General features: G+C 37.1%; 1 protein-coding gene across 6 annotated transcripts in view; it reads left to right on the top strand.

The window, feature by feature from the left end:
• Window positions 1–17112, top strand: part of USP15 (ubiquitin specific peptidase 15) — a 73039-nt gene that overhangs the window by 43100 nt on the left and 12827 nt on the right. For 5 of the 6 annotated variants that reach the window (XM_034402779.3, XM_034402778.3, XM_034402781.3 and 2 more), the window contains 4 exons: window positions 4849–4964; window positions 6003–6275; window positions 15861–15931; window positions 16645–16760. In XM_034402779.3, the coding sequence (XP_034258670.2) occupies window positions 4849–4964; window positions 6003–6275; window positions 15861–15931; window positions 16645–16760 (576 nt within the window). Of the gene's footprint in view, window positions 1–4848; window positions 4965–6002; window positions 6276–15860; window positions 15932–16628; window positions 16761–17112 lie in introns of all 6 variants that reach the window. The other variant, XR_015728974.1, reaches the window with a different exon arrangement.

The following is a 17112-nucleotide window of genomic DNA, read 5'->3' as shown; positions in this document are numbered from 1 at the left end:
GCGGAGCAAAAAATAGAACAAAATGAGAAGAAACTGGACATGGTAGATCAGACGTTGACGATGCAAAATAAGGAATTAGAAGATTCATTAACACAATTAGAGATGGACAGGGCGTCGTTCTACTTGCGCTTTCAAAATGTGGAAGAAGAAAAAGACGAGGATTTGGGAGAGAAGATGGCGGAACTAATTGCAGAAGTACTCCAACAAGACAAACGCGAGATCATTAGAGAACTGGACGACGTCTATAGAGTCCAAACAAATTATGCGAGGAGGAACAGGCTCCCCAGAGAAGTCCACATTAGATTCGCAAGAAAAAAAGTAAAAGATACTTTATACAGTATGGCGAGGGATGGACAAATAACATACAGAGGAAAAGAAGTGATAATACTAAAACAGATCCCGAGAAGAGTGAGGGAGGTGAGAAAAGGATACAGATTTTTGGCTGTGCAATTGAATAAAAGAAATATATTATTCAGATGGCTCCTGCCAGAGGGGATGCTAATCACCTGGCAGGGGAAAAAAATAAAAATAGACAGCTTGAGCACAGCACAAGACTTTCTCGACCAGTTAAGAGGCGCAGAAGAAGAACAAAGTAGTAAGGAGGAAATAGAGGCGACAAATCTAGAAGAGGAAGAAACCGCGGAGGAGAAGAAGACCGAAGAAGAAGCTAAGGAGAAAAAAATAAGACCAGTAAGAGCCGTAAGACTAAATAAGAACTAAAGCCGAGCAAGGAAAACAGGAATGAAGGATTTGAAATTAATTTCAGTAAATGTCAATGGTTTAAACGACAGTAAAAAAAGGAAATTAACACTTACAAAGCTAGCAAAACAAAATATGGACATAATTTGCTTACAGGAGGTCCATATAAAAAAGGATGAGGGCAAATGCCTGGAGTATAAAAAATATGGTAAACTATTTACCTCATTAGCAGAAAAAAGAAAGAGAGGGGTAGCAATTTATGTTAAAAAAGGAATTGAAGCAGAATTGAAATATAATGATACAAAGGGCAGAATACTTATGGTTGAAGTTACGATAGAAAACTCTAAAATGTTACTAGTGGGCATTTATGCTCCAAACAAAAAACAAGGAGAATTTTTTCAAAAGTTACGTGAACAATTAGGGAATATGGAACATAATGAAATCTGCATGATAGGTGATTTCAATGGAATTGTAGACCCAGATAACGACCATAAAAGCAATAAAATGAATAAAAACAAAAGAGTGACTTTACCAAAAACCTTTTTCGATCTGGTGGAGGAAATGAATTTAATCGACATATGGCGAACTTTGCATCCAAGCGAAAGACAATTTACATTCTATTCCAACTCGCAACAGTCATGGTCGAGATTAGATATGGCTTGGGTTACCAGGACGCTGGGGTTAGAAATAGAGATGGCAGAAATTAGCCCAAACATTTGGGCAGACCACAATCCCCTGGAAATAAAATGGAGAAATGTAAAGAGAAAGAAACAACAGAGATGGAGGTTCAATACAAAACTATTATGTGACAAAGAGTGCGTAGAAAAACTGAGAGGAGAAATAAAGACTTTTTTTGGAGAAAACGAGAATCAAGGGACACCCCGTGAAATAGTTTGGGACACAATGAAGGCCTACTTGAGGGGGGTAATAATATCCTATACCGCATATAAAAACAAACTAAAAAGAAAATCTAGGGAAGATCTCATTAAACAGCTAGATGAAGCAGAAAAGAAACTCCAGAAAATGCCTGGAGATACTGTAGTAAAAGAAAATTGGATGGTATGGAGACATAAATTAAATATTCTAGATCAAGAAGAGCTAGCCCAAAAAATAAAAAGAACAAAACAGCACTATTTTGAGAATGCAAACAAATCGGGCAGGTGGCTGGCCTATAAATTAAAAAAGGAAAATGAAAAAGGGACAATTCAGATATTAGAAGATGCTGAGGGAAATCTCTTAAATAAAGAAGAAGATAAACTAGAAAGAGCGAGAGAGTACTATGAATCCTTATACAAAGAAGAAGAGACCTCGGAGGAAAAAATAGACCAATACTTGGCAAAGGCGGAGCTCCCGCAAATAACGGAGGAAGAGAAGGAGATGCTAAACGCTAAGATAACAACTGAAGAATTTAAAAAAGCCCTTTCCAAACTCAAAAATAACAAATCACCTGGCCCAGACGGATTTCCAGGAGAAATATACAAAAAATTGGAAGAAATCTTACAACCCAAATTAATGGAAATTTTTAATGAGGTTTTGACGGGCTCAAAAATTCCTGATTCGTGGAGGGAAGCCCATGTCACACTACTGCCGAAAGAAGGTGCTGACCCCAAAAAAATTCAAAATTATAGACCGATCTCACTTCTAAACACTGATTACAAACTATTCATGTGTATAATGGCAGAAAGAACCAAAAAAATATTAAATAATTGGATTCATAAAGACCAAAATGGATTTCTCCCGGGACGACAAATTAGGGACAACTTGAGAACTGTATTAGATACTCTAGAGTACTACGAAGAACATCCAGAAAAGCAGCTGGCCTTAGTTTTTTTGGATGCCCAAAAGGCATTCGATAATCTAAACTGGAATTTTATGACTAAGCAAATTAAAATAATGGGATTCGGGCAAAACTTCGAAAAAATGATAAAAACTATCTATGATAATCAGAGGGCGAGCATTCTAGTAAATGGTGACAGGACAAGAATTTTTCAAATTAAGAAAGGTGTAAGGCAAGGCTGCCCTTTGTCACCGCTACTATTCATTTTGGCTCTGGAAGTTTTGCTACGGAACATTAGAAATAACGAGGAAATTAAAGGCCTAAAAATTAGAAAAGAGATCTATAAAACGCAAGCCTTTGCGGATGACGTGGCGTTAATATTAGAAGACCCATTAATATCTGGACAAAAAGTACTAGAGGAATTGGGCAAATACGGGGAGGTGGCAGGCTTTAAATTGAACAAATCTAAAACCAAAATACTTACTAAGAATGTAACTGAGATGCAGAAGAAAGAGATAGAAGAAACCTTGGGCTTACAAGTTGTCCCAAAAATAAAATACTTAGGAATTTGGCTAACCAAAAGGTGCTCATTTCTAAAAGAAGACAATTATACTCCATTAATTAATAAATTAAAACAAGATCTGGACAGATGGAAAAAGATCAAATTATCACTTATTGGCAAAATTGCGGCAATTAAGATGAGCATCCTCCCCAAGATCTTATTTTTATATCAAAATTTACCAGTAATTTTAAAGAAAAATTTTTTCTCAGAATTAAATAAGATCGTTAGGGAATTTGTTTGGGAGGGAAAAAAATCAAGGATCTCACTTAAAATTTTACAAGAAAAAAGGAATGTGGGAGGATTTGGACTTCCAAATTGGGAAATGTATTATAGAGCAGCAAAGCTGATATGGATAAAGGATTGGATCACCCTGGAGAATAAGAGAACCTTAGTGCTAGAAGGACATGACCTACAGAAAGGGTGGCATGCTTATCTATGGGACAAAGACAATAAAAAGAAAACCTATTTCCACAGGCATAAAATTAGAGACTCCCTAATACAAACGTGGGTGGGAATCAGGCAGAGATACTATTCAAAAGTCCCAAACTGGCTCTCCACGGCAGAGGCAATGATTTACCCCAACAGGTGGGGAATGGAGAAATTGTGCAGATACAAAGACATTGTCGATGGAGGGGGAAATATTAAATCTAATGAAGCCCTGAGAGACCAAGGTATAACTTTAGATTGGTGGACTTATCTGCAAATAAAATCAAGATATCAGAAAGATAAAGAAGAGTATGGCCTAGAATTAGGATATAATGGATTAGACAAAATTTTGATGGGACCAGGGAAAAAAGCGTTGGCCAAGCTGTATAACTATTTGTTAGAGGAAGACAGAGATGAGGATATAATTAGAAATCAATTGAGAGCATGGGAGAGAAATATTGGACACAGTTTGAATTTTAATGAATGGGAAGAAGCCTGGAATAAAAATTATAAATTAACTAGAGCAGCCACATATAAGGAAAATCACTACAAAATGCTTCATAGGTGGCATTTGGCACCTGCAAGATTAGCAAAGATGTTCCCCAATGCGCAGCCAAACTGTTGGAAATGTGGCCATGGTCATGGCACCTTCTTTCATACGTGGTGGACATGCCCCGAAGCAAAAAGGTTTTGGAGCAAAATTTGGAGATGGTTGAAAGACATACTTAAAGAAGATATTGATCTGAACCCAGAAATATTTCTCCTGGGAATGGTAAAGAAAGGATACGTAAAGGAAAAGGTCCACCTCCTAATACACATAACTACAGCTGCCAGACTAGCATATGCTCAATACTGGAAAAAGAAAGACCTACCACCAGATGACCTTATAATTAATAAAATATTAGAGTGTGCAGAGATAAGTAAATTAACTCATGAGATAAATGACGATGAAAATTCTGATTATGATACTGTGTGGGGAAGATGGTACGAATGGATAAATGGTAGAATTAAGGAAGAAACAAAAGGTGCAGAAATCAATTAGAAATGTATAGTATAACTGACACCAGACACTTATTCATGTATTTATGTATAAACACTGCGAATCCGATGTTAAACAGAATTGTTATTATATTTTATTTGTGTATAAAAAAAAAATATTAATAAAAATTATATTAAAAAAAAAAAAAAAACTTATAAAAACAGAGCAATTTTTATCAAGTAATGCTTTTATCAAGTAATGCTGCTATAACACAACTACAAAATACATATATAGCACTACTCGATTTCCAAAGTTTTTAATGGTTAATTTCATTGCATTATATAAATGTTTTAAAAAAGTATCATAACAAGAAGGTTGGTATAATAATTGATTTGTGCATTTCAGTCGATATGTGAAAACCTCTGCTGAAACAGAAGACACTGAAGCATCTCTCCAGTGCTGCAAGGACAATAGTATCAATGGTAATGGTCCAAATGGAATTCATGAAGAAGGATCTCCAAGTAAGGCTTGAATTTAAAAAACTGCTCTAATGTTAAATTGTGTTGTCTTCCTTTAAAGCTTATTTTGCCTTGTCAATTGCCTTTCAGCATCTTAGTTATCCTTAATCCATAATCCTTTTTAGCGTTCTAATAAATGTAGAAAAAGGACACTCCCTAATACTTATGAAGCTAAAAAGTACAAACATAAGGGACTTTTTTGTTGTCATATGCTCAAATCTTATTTCATATACTGTATATTGTAATTCACAGTGTGTACTGTGTTAAAAGTATGTTATTAAAACAGGTTAATACTTTACATGTCTCATGAGATTGCTCTGTTCTCTTTTAAAAAAATGTATTTTATATAGAGAAATTGTGAAAGAAAATGGTTTTGTAATAGCAGTGCTCTTTCATCTAATAGAATGGTGCCATTTATATGTATTTTTGTTTCATTAACATGCTATACAATTATAATTATTGGGCTTAAAGTAATAAGGGCAACACTTAATGAAATTTATGTAAAGTCCTAGCAGAAAGATTGAATAAAATTTTAAAGAATCAGTTACTCTTTTTAAAATAGTCCTTTGTAATTAGCCTATATAGTCGAATAAGTTGGAAATTGCTTAAAATAGTTTAGTATAGAATATACACAGATTCTTAAGTTTTCTCCTTTATTGTTCTGAAATATTTGAGGTCCTAAATCATTTACCTCTTTTCAATAGCCAGTGATATCCTCAATCCTATAGTATTTAAAGAAATATCTTAATTGATTAGAATCCATATTTATTATTCTTAATAATATTCCTTTGGCTTAATAAATCATCCAAATGTAAGGTAAATCAGGTAGGCTTTACCTGTCCTGGTTTCTAAATGAGAATAGTTCATATACAGTTCTGTTAATCTAGTTTTATGCATGTGTTTCAATTTCTAACACGAACAATTTGTAAATTTGTGTTTCAGAATTTTACATTAGAAAGAGATAGTTTTATGCCTTGATTTTACAATCCACATATTCAAAAGTCAAAGATATTCACTGTATCATTATGTCTTCTATCACAGGTGAAATGGAAACTGATGAACAAGATGATGAATCTAGCCAGGATCAAGAACTACCATCTGAAAATGAAAACAGTCAGTCGGAAGATTCTGTGGGAGGTGATAATGATTCTGAAAATGGATTATGCACAGAGGATTCCTGCAAGGATCAATTTATAGGGCACAAAAAACGATTGTTCACATTCCAGTTCAACAGCTTAGGCAATACGGACATTAATTATGTCAAAGATGATACCAGGCATATACGATTTGATGACAGACAACTTAGACTAGATGGTAAGTTTTATACTGGAATAAATTGGATTTTTGTAAATGTTACGATTATCATTTGGTCAATGAATAAATAATATTTGTCATCTTTTAGGGCAAATCCTCACAAGACGGTATATAATGAAAATGATAAATAGAATATATATTTTTTAAAAGCATTAAACATGTTGCTGCAATGTAAAATCTTACCTTTCACACTACTGTTTATCCCCTACCATAAAACCATAATGAACTTCCCAAAGTTTGCTTGTTGTTGGCTTTTTTATTTTTTCAATCAAAATTTCCCCTTACACCTTGCCAGACACATTTAACAAACAAATCCCTTTAGTTTTTGTATTTATTCTTACCATTTTTCACTTTTATAGAGGACCAATAATGACATTCTTCCAATGATGAAATTCAGCCATCTCTATCCGGATCGCACAATCCAGTAGCGCTGGTGGCGGGAGGCTCCACCTGCCCACCCGGACGTCATCACGTCCCGTTTTTGGCCCTCTGCGCATGTGCAGAAGGCTCTGTGCATGCGTAGAGGAGGCATGCGCGAGCACATTTGCGAACCGGTAGCGAAGGTAACTGAATACCATCCCTGTATTCTTCCAAATGACAGATTGTTCAGATTCCCATTTAACACTTTAAAAGTAACTCTATAAACAAACCATATCCATGTTTTAATATTTTTTCACATACATCATATATATCTGTAGATTATTTTTCAATGTTTTCTCCCAGTTTTATGAATTCCTTCTTACCCATAATTTCTTGGACTCCAACATTTGTAGGTAAGTTGTAATTCCATATTTCAATGTATCACTATCATTCCCATTCAGATCTCTTAAACTACTTACAGCCCACTTTCACTTCAGATTCATCCCAATCATTTAATATTTTTAAAATGTCTTTATTCTGCTGTTGTTTAAATATTTTTAACTATATTCAAAACAATTTCAACTGACAGGGTCCAGGTAGAGAATTTTCTTTCCCATTACCCCCACTCTATGGAGCATTCTCTCCCCAGAGGTGAAATAAGCCCCCACTCTCCTGACCTTTCAGAAAAGCGTGTAAACATGGCTCTGATGCCTGCTTGAGACACACAGAGAAGCATGCAGCCATGGGACTAGTTAGTGCCTGAAATCCTTCCCCTGCCTTTTAATTAATTGTTTAACATTCCTTGCCTTTTATAAATTTTGTATACTGTTTTTATGCTTTTAATATTTTATTTATACACTGCTCAGAATCCCTCTGTGAGGAAAATGGGCAATCCCTAAATATGAAAAATAAATATTTTTTTTATTTTCATCAATTTTTTTCTCATTTTCTGCCCCTTTAAACTTTAAATCTTCCTTACTCTATTTGATGTCTCTTCTTCACTTCTATTTTTTTTTCTATATACACATTGTAAAATGTCTTTCAAACTTTTTTTATTTATTTATTTTATTTATTTAATTGGACTTATATGCCACCCTATCTCCGCAGGACTCAGGGCGGCTCACAACAATAAACAAAAACAAACAGACCATTAAAAACAAAGTCCATGATAAAATTGACAAAAAATCCAATAAAACCCCATTAAATTCTATTAAAAACCCCATCAGTCTAGGGTGGCTAGATGGAATAGCCACGTTTTCAGCCCACGGCGGAAGGAGCGAAGGTCGGGGGCCACCCGGAGCTCCAGAGGGAGTTGATTCCAAAGGTTGGGTGCGCCTGCAGAGACAGCTCTCTCCCTGGGGGTCGCCATCCGACATTGTCTGGCCGACGGCACCCTGAGTAGGCCCTCCCTGTGAGAGCGCACCAGGCGATGGGAAGCTGTTGCTGGCTGCAGATGGTCCACCAAATATTCCGGGCCTAAGCCATGTAGGGCTTTATAGGTGATCACCAGCACCTTGACTCTCACCCGGAGGGCAACCGGCAACCAATGCAGGTCGCGCAGGAGAGGTGTAATCACTACCCGCGCGGCCGCATTCTGCACCAGCTGAAGCCTCCGAGTGGTCTTCAAGGGCAGCCCCATGTAGAGAGCATTGCAGTAGTCAATATGGGAGGTGACGAGCGCATGAGTGACTGTGAGTAGGGCATCTTGGTACAAATAAGGGCGCAACTGGCGTACCAGGCGCACCTGAGCAAATGCCCCCCTGGTCACGGTGATAACATGATCTTCCAAATTTAACAATGAATCCAAGAGGATGCCCAGGTTATGCGCCCTGTCTACAGGGGGTAACACTTCACCCCCTATAGCCAGAGATGGAATATCTTGTTCGAGCCGAGATGCCAGTACCCACAGCCACTCGGTCTTGGCAAGGTTGAGCCGCAGCCTGTTTCTCCCCATCCAGGTTTTTTGCAGTAATTATTACGTTCTATGCATCTTTTCCTCCCCTACATATATATATGTCCATTGCTTTTTCAGTAGATATGAAATAGACTGCTGCTTAAACCATGTAATCAAAACAAACGATTCTTTCTTCATTCACCAATTGCTATTAGTCATTTGTGGGTATCTGAATAGCTGTCATGTTTTGTTTCTCTCTCATGTTTTTTATTTTACTCAAATTTATACTTCAATGGTCCTGAAAAACTTCAAGCAGTGTACAAAAACAAGTGGAAACAAAGATACCACAAAACAATAAAACATACAAATTATAGTAAAACCTAAAAATTATATACCATATTTTTCGGATTATAAGACGCACCAGAATATAAAACGTACTTACCTTTTTTGGGGAGGAAAACAAGAAAAAAAATCTTCCTTTGCCCATTCGCCGCCCCCCATTTGCCGTGGCCCATTTACCATGGCCTGTTCGCTGTGACTTGTTCGCCACTGCCATGGCCTGTTCAGTGAGGCCCATTCACTGCCACCCGTTCACCGCCGCTGTGGCCCGTTCAGTGTGGCCCATTTGGCGTGGCCCATTTGCTGCCATTCACCGCAGCCCATTCAGCATGGCCCGTTCGGTGCGGCCCATTTGCCGCGGCCCATTCACTGCTGCCGATCCCCACTACCTTGAACCGGCCAAAAATGCAACAAGTAGAGGCCAGAAATGCGATGGAGGCCAAAAACAGCCAAAGGGTGGGGGCCGGTGGGTGGGTGGGGCTTCGGCAACATTCGGTGTATAAGGCGCACCACAATTTTCACCCACTTTTAGGGGGAGAAAATGTGTGTCTTATACTCTGAAAAGTATGGTATTAATAAAAGGTTCATCTCCTAAAGATAGCAAATCCTCACAATCCTATCCAAAAGGCCTCCCAGGATAGCCATATTTTTATAAAATGTTCTAGGCAGTGCTAAGAGTTAGAGACACATTTCCCTCAAGCACTTTTTGTGAAAATGGGAATCCACACAGAAAAAGTTTGCTTTCAGATTCTTTCCTTTTGTAATTCTTAGTAGGTGGGACCTTCAGCACACCTTTTCTGTTGATTCATATAGAGAACAAATTGGAAATAGAATAGAATAACAGAGTTGGAGTGACCTTGGAGGTCTTCTAGCCCAACCCACTGTTTAGACAGGAAACCCTACACCACTTCACACAAATGGTTATCCAGCATCTTAAAAACTTCCAGTTTTGGAGCATTCACAACTTCTGGAGGCAAGTTATTCCACTGATTAATTGTTCTAACTGTCAGGAAATTTTTCCTTAGTTCTAAGTTGGTTCTCTCCTTCATTAGTTTCCACCCATTGCTTCTTGTCCTACCCTCGGGTGCTTTGGAGAATAGCTTGACGCCCTCTTCTTTGTGGCAGTCCCTGAGATATTGGAACACTGCTATCATGTCTCCCCTAGTCCTTCGTTTCATTAAACTAGACATACCCAGTTCCTGCAACCATTCTTCATATGTTTTAGCCTCCAGTCCCCTAATCATCTTTGTTGCTTTTCTCTGCACTCCACGTGATCTTGATTGTATCCCTCTGTTTATGCAGCCTAGAACTGTATTGGCTTTTTTGGCAGCTGCTGCACACTGTTGGCTCATATTTAAATGATTGTCCACTAGGACTCCAAGATCCCTCTCACAGTTACTACTGTTGGGCAAGGTACCACATATACTGTACCTGCACATTTGGTTTTTATTGCCTAAATGTAGAACCTTAGTTTTTTCACCATTGAATTTCATTTTGTTAGATAGCACCCAATGTTCAAGTATGTCAAGATCCTTCTGTATCTTAAGCCTATCTTCTGGAGTGTTGGCTATTCCTGCCATTTTGGTGTCATCTGCAAATTTGATGAGTTACCCATCTATCCCCTCATCCAAGTCATTGATGAAGATCTTGAAGAGTACTGGGCCTAAAACAGAGCCTTGGGATACCCCACTGCATACCCCACTCCATATAGATGCAGTTCCATTGAGGACTACACGTTGAATGCAGTTGGTCAGCCAGTTACAAATCCATCTGGTGGTGATGCTGTCTAATCCACATTTTTCTACTTTTATCTAGTAGTAGTGAACTTAGTAGACTTTACAGGTACAACAACAGATGATTATTATAGTGCTAGTAAGGTGATTTATAAAGAGAGAGCCATTTGCACCAGCTGAAGTTTCTGGGTGGTGTTCAAGTTGAGCTCCCTGCAAAACAAATCACAGTGACCCAGTGGAAGATGACGCCTGAATGGCTATTTAAAGTACACACCCCACACACACCCGTTCTTAGTAAGATTACAGTTGCAAGTTGTCAAAGACCTTGGTATCCAATTTCCCAAATTAAGAGGGTGCTATCCACAGAGGAACATACTGTATTAGGAGTCAAGATTCAGAAAATGTCTTAATGAATAACCCATTCCATTTTGGTTGGGTTGAGTCTAAGCCTATTTCCCCACATCTAGTCTTTTTAAAATTTATTTGTTTGTTTATATGTCGCCTTTTATTATTTTTACAAATAATCTAAGGCCGCAACATACCCAACATAACTTCCTCCTCCTATTTTCCCCACAACAACAACCCTGTAAGGTGAGTTAGACTGAGAGAGAGTGACTGGCCCAAGGTCACCTGCCTGGATTTTATGGCTAAGGTGGGACTTGAACTCAAGGTCTTTTGCTTTCTAGCTTTGTGCCATAACAACTAGACCAAATTTACAGCCTCCAGACATTGGGTCAAGATTTGTGCCTTTTGCTTCATTTGCCCCAAAGTAGAGATATGCAGATAACTATAACATGTATATAGATGATACCTCACCTTGAACTATGGGATGGCTTTTTTTGAATGGCTTGATATAGGTGTTAAATAGAATAGGGCAGTCGACTTCCGGTTTGCTGCTGGCCGCCGCCAGATGTTCCTTCGGGATCGTCAGCTTCCATTGCCTGTTAGAGCCGCCTTCACAGCAGAATGGCGGCTCGAAAAAACTCCGTTTCCATGAGGAAACGGAGATAGAGCCGGCAGGGGTGGGTAGAACTCTCTGCATAGTCCCAAAAGTTTTTCTTTTACTTTTGGGACGGAGCGGATGAGATGCCCCATATCCCCAGCCGCTGCTCCGGGCTTTGGGAGACCTCTGCTAATGCAGAGCCAGGCGTCAAAAGCAAGCCTGCGAATTTAACAGATTATTCAAAGAAAATGTGAGCTGGACCTGTAATACTGAATCGCAAGTATTTTACTTATTTTTAAAAAAAAATTCTTAAGAGAGAAGAGGAAAGGAAAGGGGAAAAAAAAAAAGCTTTTTAAAATGGCGTCTGCCGCGGCTGGAGAAGAGGCTGAAAGGGAAAGTCCTTCCGTTTTCTATTATTACAATGTAGCGGAATAAATACCACTGGCTACATTTGCAGACAAAACTTCGCTCCTGTGTTTTTTTCTCTCTTTTTTCTCCCTGGAGACTTGACATTGTTCTTGATTGGAAAGAAGTCTTTTTTCTTGTTTTTTTTTTTCTTTTAACAAAGCTTGCCTGGGCGGAAACATGGCACTGAGACTTATAAAGTCAGACAAACAAGTAGTGGGGGGGGGGATTCCCCCACTAACAATTTAAAGGAACAAGTTTTAACTCTCCAGTCTCAGAAACCTGATTTCAATATAATAGAATTTCTCTTGGAGGAGATTGAAAGAAGGGATGAGATTGTGAATCAGCATCTTGAAAAATTTAAGCAGGAAATTAAAGAAATGGTGAAATCTAAGTTTGATTTTTTGGAGCGAAAAATTTTAAAAGTGGTTAATGGTTTTTCAGAATTTATGATACAGTTGGATACAAATATTAATTTACTAGAGTCTAAAATGGAAGAAACTCAAGATAAATTGGACAATAGAATCCAAAAAATTGAAAATGATTTGATAAACACTCAGGATAATAGCTCAGAAGAAAAACCTAAAATGGAGGCTGATCAAAAGTCTGGTAACGTAGAAAATCTGCAACAGAGGATTGAAAGAGAAGTTCTAATGGTACAATATAATTTTACAGAATATGCGATAAGACTGAGAGGTTTGCAGGAAAATAACAGAGATGATTTAAGGAAAATATCTTCTGAAATTCTAGCTGGGATTTTAAAGGTTCAACCTGAGGACGTGTTTTGTAGGATTGACAGAGTTTACAGAATAAATTCCTGGATTGCCAAGCAAAGGCAACTGCCTAGAGATGTGGTGATTTATTTTACAGATAAAGAAATTAGGAATAATATTGTGCAAAATTCCTTCAATTCTAATTTGCAATTGTATGGAAGAAAGATTTGGATTTACAAAGAACTCCCACCTAAGATATTAACGGAAAGGAAGAAATTTGGTTTTCTGGTGGCTGAGTTAAAAAAGAGAAATATCCCATTTAGGTGGGACGCCCCAATTGGTATCATATTGAGATATCAAGGAGAAAGATACCAGCTAAATACTGTTGAAAGAGCGGAAGAATTTTATCAAAATAGGTTGAAAATGAACTTAACATCTTCAGGTATAATACAGGATAAGCAGAAGGAGCTGGAAACAAAGGGAAAATATCGAATTGCAGAGACTGTACCAGATAAATTGCCTTTTGATTTTTCGGATACCCCAGCTGGATTATCTACAAATTTGAGAGAAGTGGCATCTGACTTTAATGTGATGACTTATCAAGTCAAGGACAAGCATGGAAATCAATTAGGGGATATACAAGGGATAAAAAAGAAACATGAGACACAAAAACAAAACCAACAAGACCAATCTACAAAGCAGAATGAAAACCGATTAGTTGATACACAATCTGTAGAAAGGAAAACAGGATCGAAATCAAACCCACAAAAAGAAAGGAAAAAAAGAAATAGATTGCATCAAAATAGAAATTTCTAAGTCAAGCAACAGTGAAGCCAGTGACTTTAAAAAATGAATGAGTATGTGAAAATATAGAGGAGGCGACGTATTGGTCAATATTATCCTGAGGATAGTGACAGATCTCTGCATTGCCGTAATTTTGGGATGTGAAAAGAGCCTTAAACTGATGGATTTGAATTATCAACTTTGGAATTCCTTTTTTGTGCTGATAAATATATTATAATTATCTTGAATCATAAGGCAAGAGAATTATGCGGGGGCAAGCAGAAGATCAGGTTGTTACCCACTACGATGATGAGAATCAATAATCCTGATGAAAGCCACAATTATTACTATATGGAATATAATTATAATGCCACTCGGGTGGTTGTTTTTACTTTTATACATATAAGAGGATATTTACTACTGATGGGGGCGGATATGATTGAAGATTTTGAATAAACTGTTGCATCAGCAAGCTATGTTACCCTATTATGGATGATGGTCCTAACAATCCAGTGGAAAGACTTTCAAGAAGATATTATATGGACTATAAATTTAAAGTCATTGTCTTTTCTTTTTTATTTAGATATAATGGAATATATATACATATATTTTTAAGTAGCGTGGGCAGTGAATCAAAGATATTAAGAATTGTTGTGTATGGTAATTTTGCAGGACAGTGGGTGAATAAGCTAGGTTGCAGATTGATTAGTTTAAGAAAAGGGATTTTTAAGTGATATATTTAGGGGAGTGGAGGAAATGGATAGAGTGGAATAAATGTTAAATTAGATTTTATGGGGAAGGCCGCTTTGAAATGTTATAGTAATACATACAGAAGATTAAATGTTAAAGTAGGATTTATTGTATAGTTTTAAAGCGGAAGGTGGTTTTGATTTGTTGTAATAATATATAGATATAAGTTTGGGAGAAGAAAAAAAAAGGGCAGATTATTGTCAAATTGGGAGTTATAATACTATTATGCTAAATTAGAAGTTATTTTACAATGTTATAGTATAATGTCTTTTTTTTTTCTTTCTTTCTTGTAATGTATGGATAAAGGGGGATGTTATAATATTAATAATATTTTTAGTAAGTAAAGGTCAGTATTTAGAGGAGGGAGTAAGTAATCTGTTATGAATTAGGTTTTTTGTTACGAAGAAGTCACAGGGGGGGATGGGTGGGGAGGGGGGGTTAGGGAGGGGGAGGGGGAGGGGAAAAAAGGGGGGGGAAATTTGTATTTGAAAACTTTTTCAATAAAAAAAAAATAGAATAGGGCAGTCCATAATGGAGCCCTTGTCGGCCATATTTCTTCACTGCAATAGTCACCAGCTAACACACACCCCATTCAAAAAGTAGGAAAATTATCATAATACAGTGGCTCCTCAAAGACAGTCCCAAAGGATATTTTGATTGATGGTATCAAAAGTTGCTGAATGGTCCAAAAATAAATGGATTCTTACAGTTCCACTGTCTAAGTCCCACCACAAGTTAACCATCATATCTGTGCCCAAGGCTGCCACTTCTTGATTTCTCTGTAGTTGTCATCAAGCCTTTGCAACCTTCCTCACAATAGTGCACAGAACAGCCCATGCCAGATGATCCATATCTGGACTGAAACATATATTCCAAGCAGATTATTTGTGGTGGGGTGAGATAAGTGGGAACAACATAAGCACGCTGGTGGGGAAGGTGGAAGAAAGATACTCAAAATATCAACAGACAGCTTAGAGAGTGGAGAAAGAGGAAGAAGGCACACCAGTCTTGCCTTATTCGTCCTTAAGACCCATCTGTATTTCAACCGAGCAAGATGCTAAAACATGTTTTATATGTGTGTGTTCAAAAAAAAAAAATTATTATCATGTACCCCTCATTTGGGCACTTTTTAATATAAAATTATAATAACTTTTGGTAGTTGATTTCCATGGCACTGCAAAATAAAATTCATATATTTTTTATTTAAAAGTGGAAATTAAATAGATATGGTTATGATTTTCTAAAGTTCAGAGTTGTAATTTAATATATATTAATAATCGGAAGTGTAATCTTTCCTTAATTGAAATTAATGCATAATTTCAAATTCTTGTATTACCGTGATGGCGAACCTATGACACGCGTGCCAGAGGTGGCATGCAGAGCCATCTCTGGGCATGCGAGCCATCGCCCGTTGCTCTTCTGTATTCCGGCGCACTGGCCAGCTGGTCTTCATGAACATATGCGTGCCAGAAACTGAAAGGCCAGCTGGCCTGTGTGTATGCGCGTGCCAGAAACCGGAAGAGCAGCTGCCTGGCGCACACATGCGCACCAGGCGGCTGCTTTTCTGGCTTCCAGCATACGCGTGCACCAACACACACTCTCCCATTTCGGCACTCAGTGCTGAAAACGTTCACCAACACTGTTGTGTTATCTTTTTCCTTTTAGAAAGATCTTTCTTGGCTTTGGATTGGGATCCTGAATTCAAGAAGAGATACTTTGATGAAAATGCTGCTGAGGTACGTGATATTTAATAAAGAGAAAAAAGTTGTTTCACTACTTAAATATTTACCACTTTGTTTGAAAATGGTAAATTAGAGTAATCCATTTGATCCTTCCAAATTATGTATAGTCAGTTTATCATGGAAGAAAACTACTTTATTGTAAAAATTGGATACATTCAGGAAGGAAGGACAGTGTCTACTGTCAGCTGACTGTCAAATTTTTAAAAATGAAATGTTTTATCGAAGAGTATACCAGTAGAATAGTTGCTGTTTTCAAATCAGATTCATTTTCCCTGGGCCAAGATGTAGAAGAGATCACCTGAGAAACAAATGAAAGTCTGCTTGATCAGTCTTGGGTTTAACATAAAAAAAATCATCTGCATGCTTTGCTGTCATGATAAACTCCCTTCCTGAAGAAATGGTATAAAATGAATGGAGTTTTCCTCCTTTCATCCCATTTCATAATTTATCCAAATTTCCCTCCACAAAATTAGATGAAACTGGAACATGGCAAAATAACACTTTCACTCATGGATAATGTCTTTTTTTCAAAGACTTCCAAATAGATTAAAACTATCAAAGTTCTACTTTCCAATTTGGCATATTTTTCCATGTTAGTAAGCATATAGCCCCCACCCCCTCTTTTTTTTTTTTAACAGAAAGACAAAAATCACTAAAATGAATTTTGTTTCATTTGTTCTTTTAACTCAAGAAATACTTCTCTTTAGGATTTTGAAAAACATGAAAGTGTGGAATATAGACCTCCAAAAAAACCATTTGTGAAGTTAAAAGATTGCATTGAATTATTTACAACTAAGGAAAAGTTGGGTGCTGAAGATCCATGGTAAGAGCAAAATTTACTGAAATTTCTATACTGAAATGATTTCTCACATTATGGAATTTACTTTTCACTTTTCTGATAGTTTACTAATAGTTTCTAAGCTTAGATATATTATAGAATAATGTATGTGGTGTTTTGTTCCAAAGAGCAGAGATGTTTCAGATATGGTGTGTGGATGTGTTTACAGTACATGTCAATAGCTTCCTAAAGAGTCACCCTTTTTCTAAACTGCAAGAGCTATAGTTATTTAACCAGACCTATATTTACTGAAAAGTAATTGTTATATAGAACTGTACACAACTCACTTCCTTTTTCTCTTTTTTATTAACTTGTGTAGAAAAAAATTCCAGATTTA

The sequence above is a fragment of the Pantherophis guttatus genome, chromosome 7 (genome assembly GCF_059756535.1).
Source record: "Pantherophis guttatus breed Tessera chromosome 7, ASM5975653v1, whole genome shotgun sequence".
In the NCBI taxonomy this organism is placed as follows: domain Eukaryota; kingdom Metazoa; phylum Chordata; class Lepidosauria; order Squamata; family Colubridae; genus Pantherophis; species Pantherophis guttatus.
This window is presented reverse-complemented; position numbering and strand designations above follow the sequence as displayed.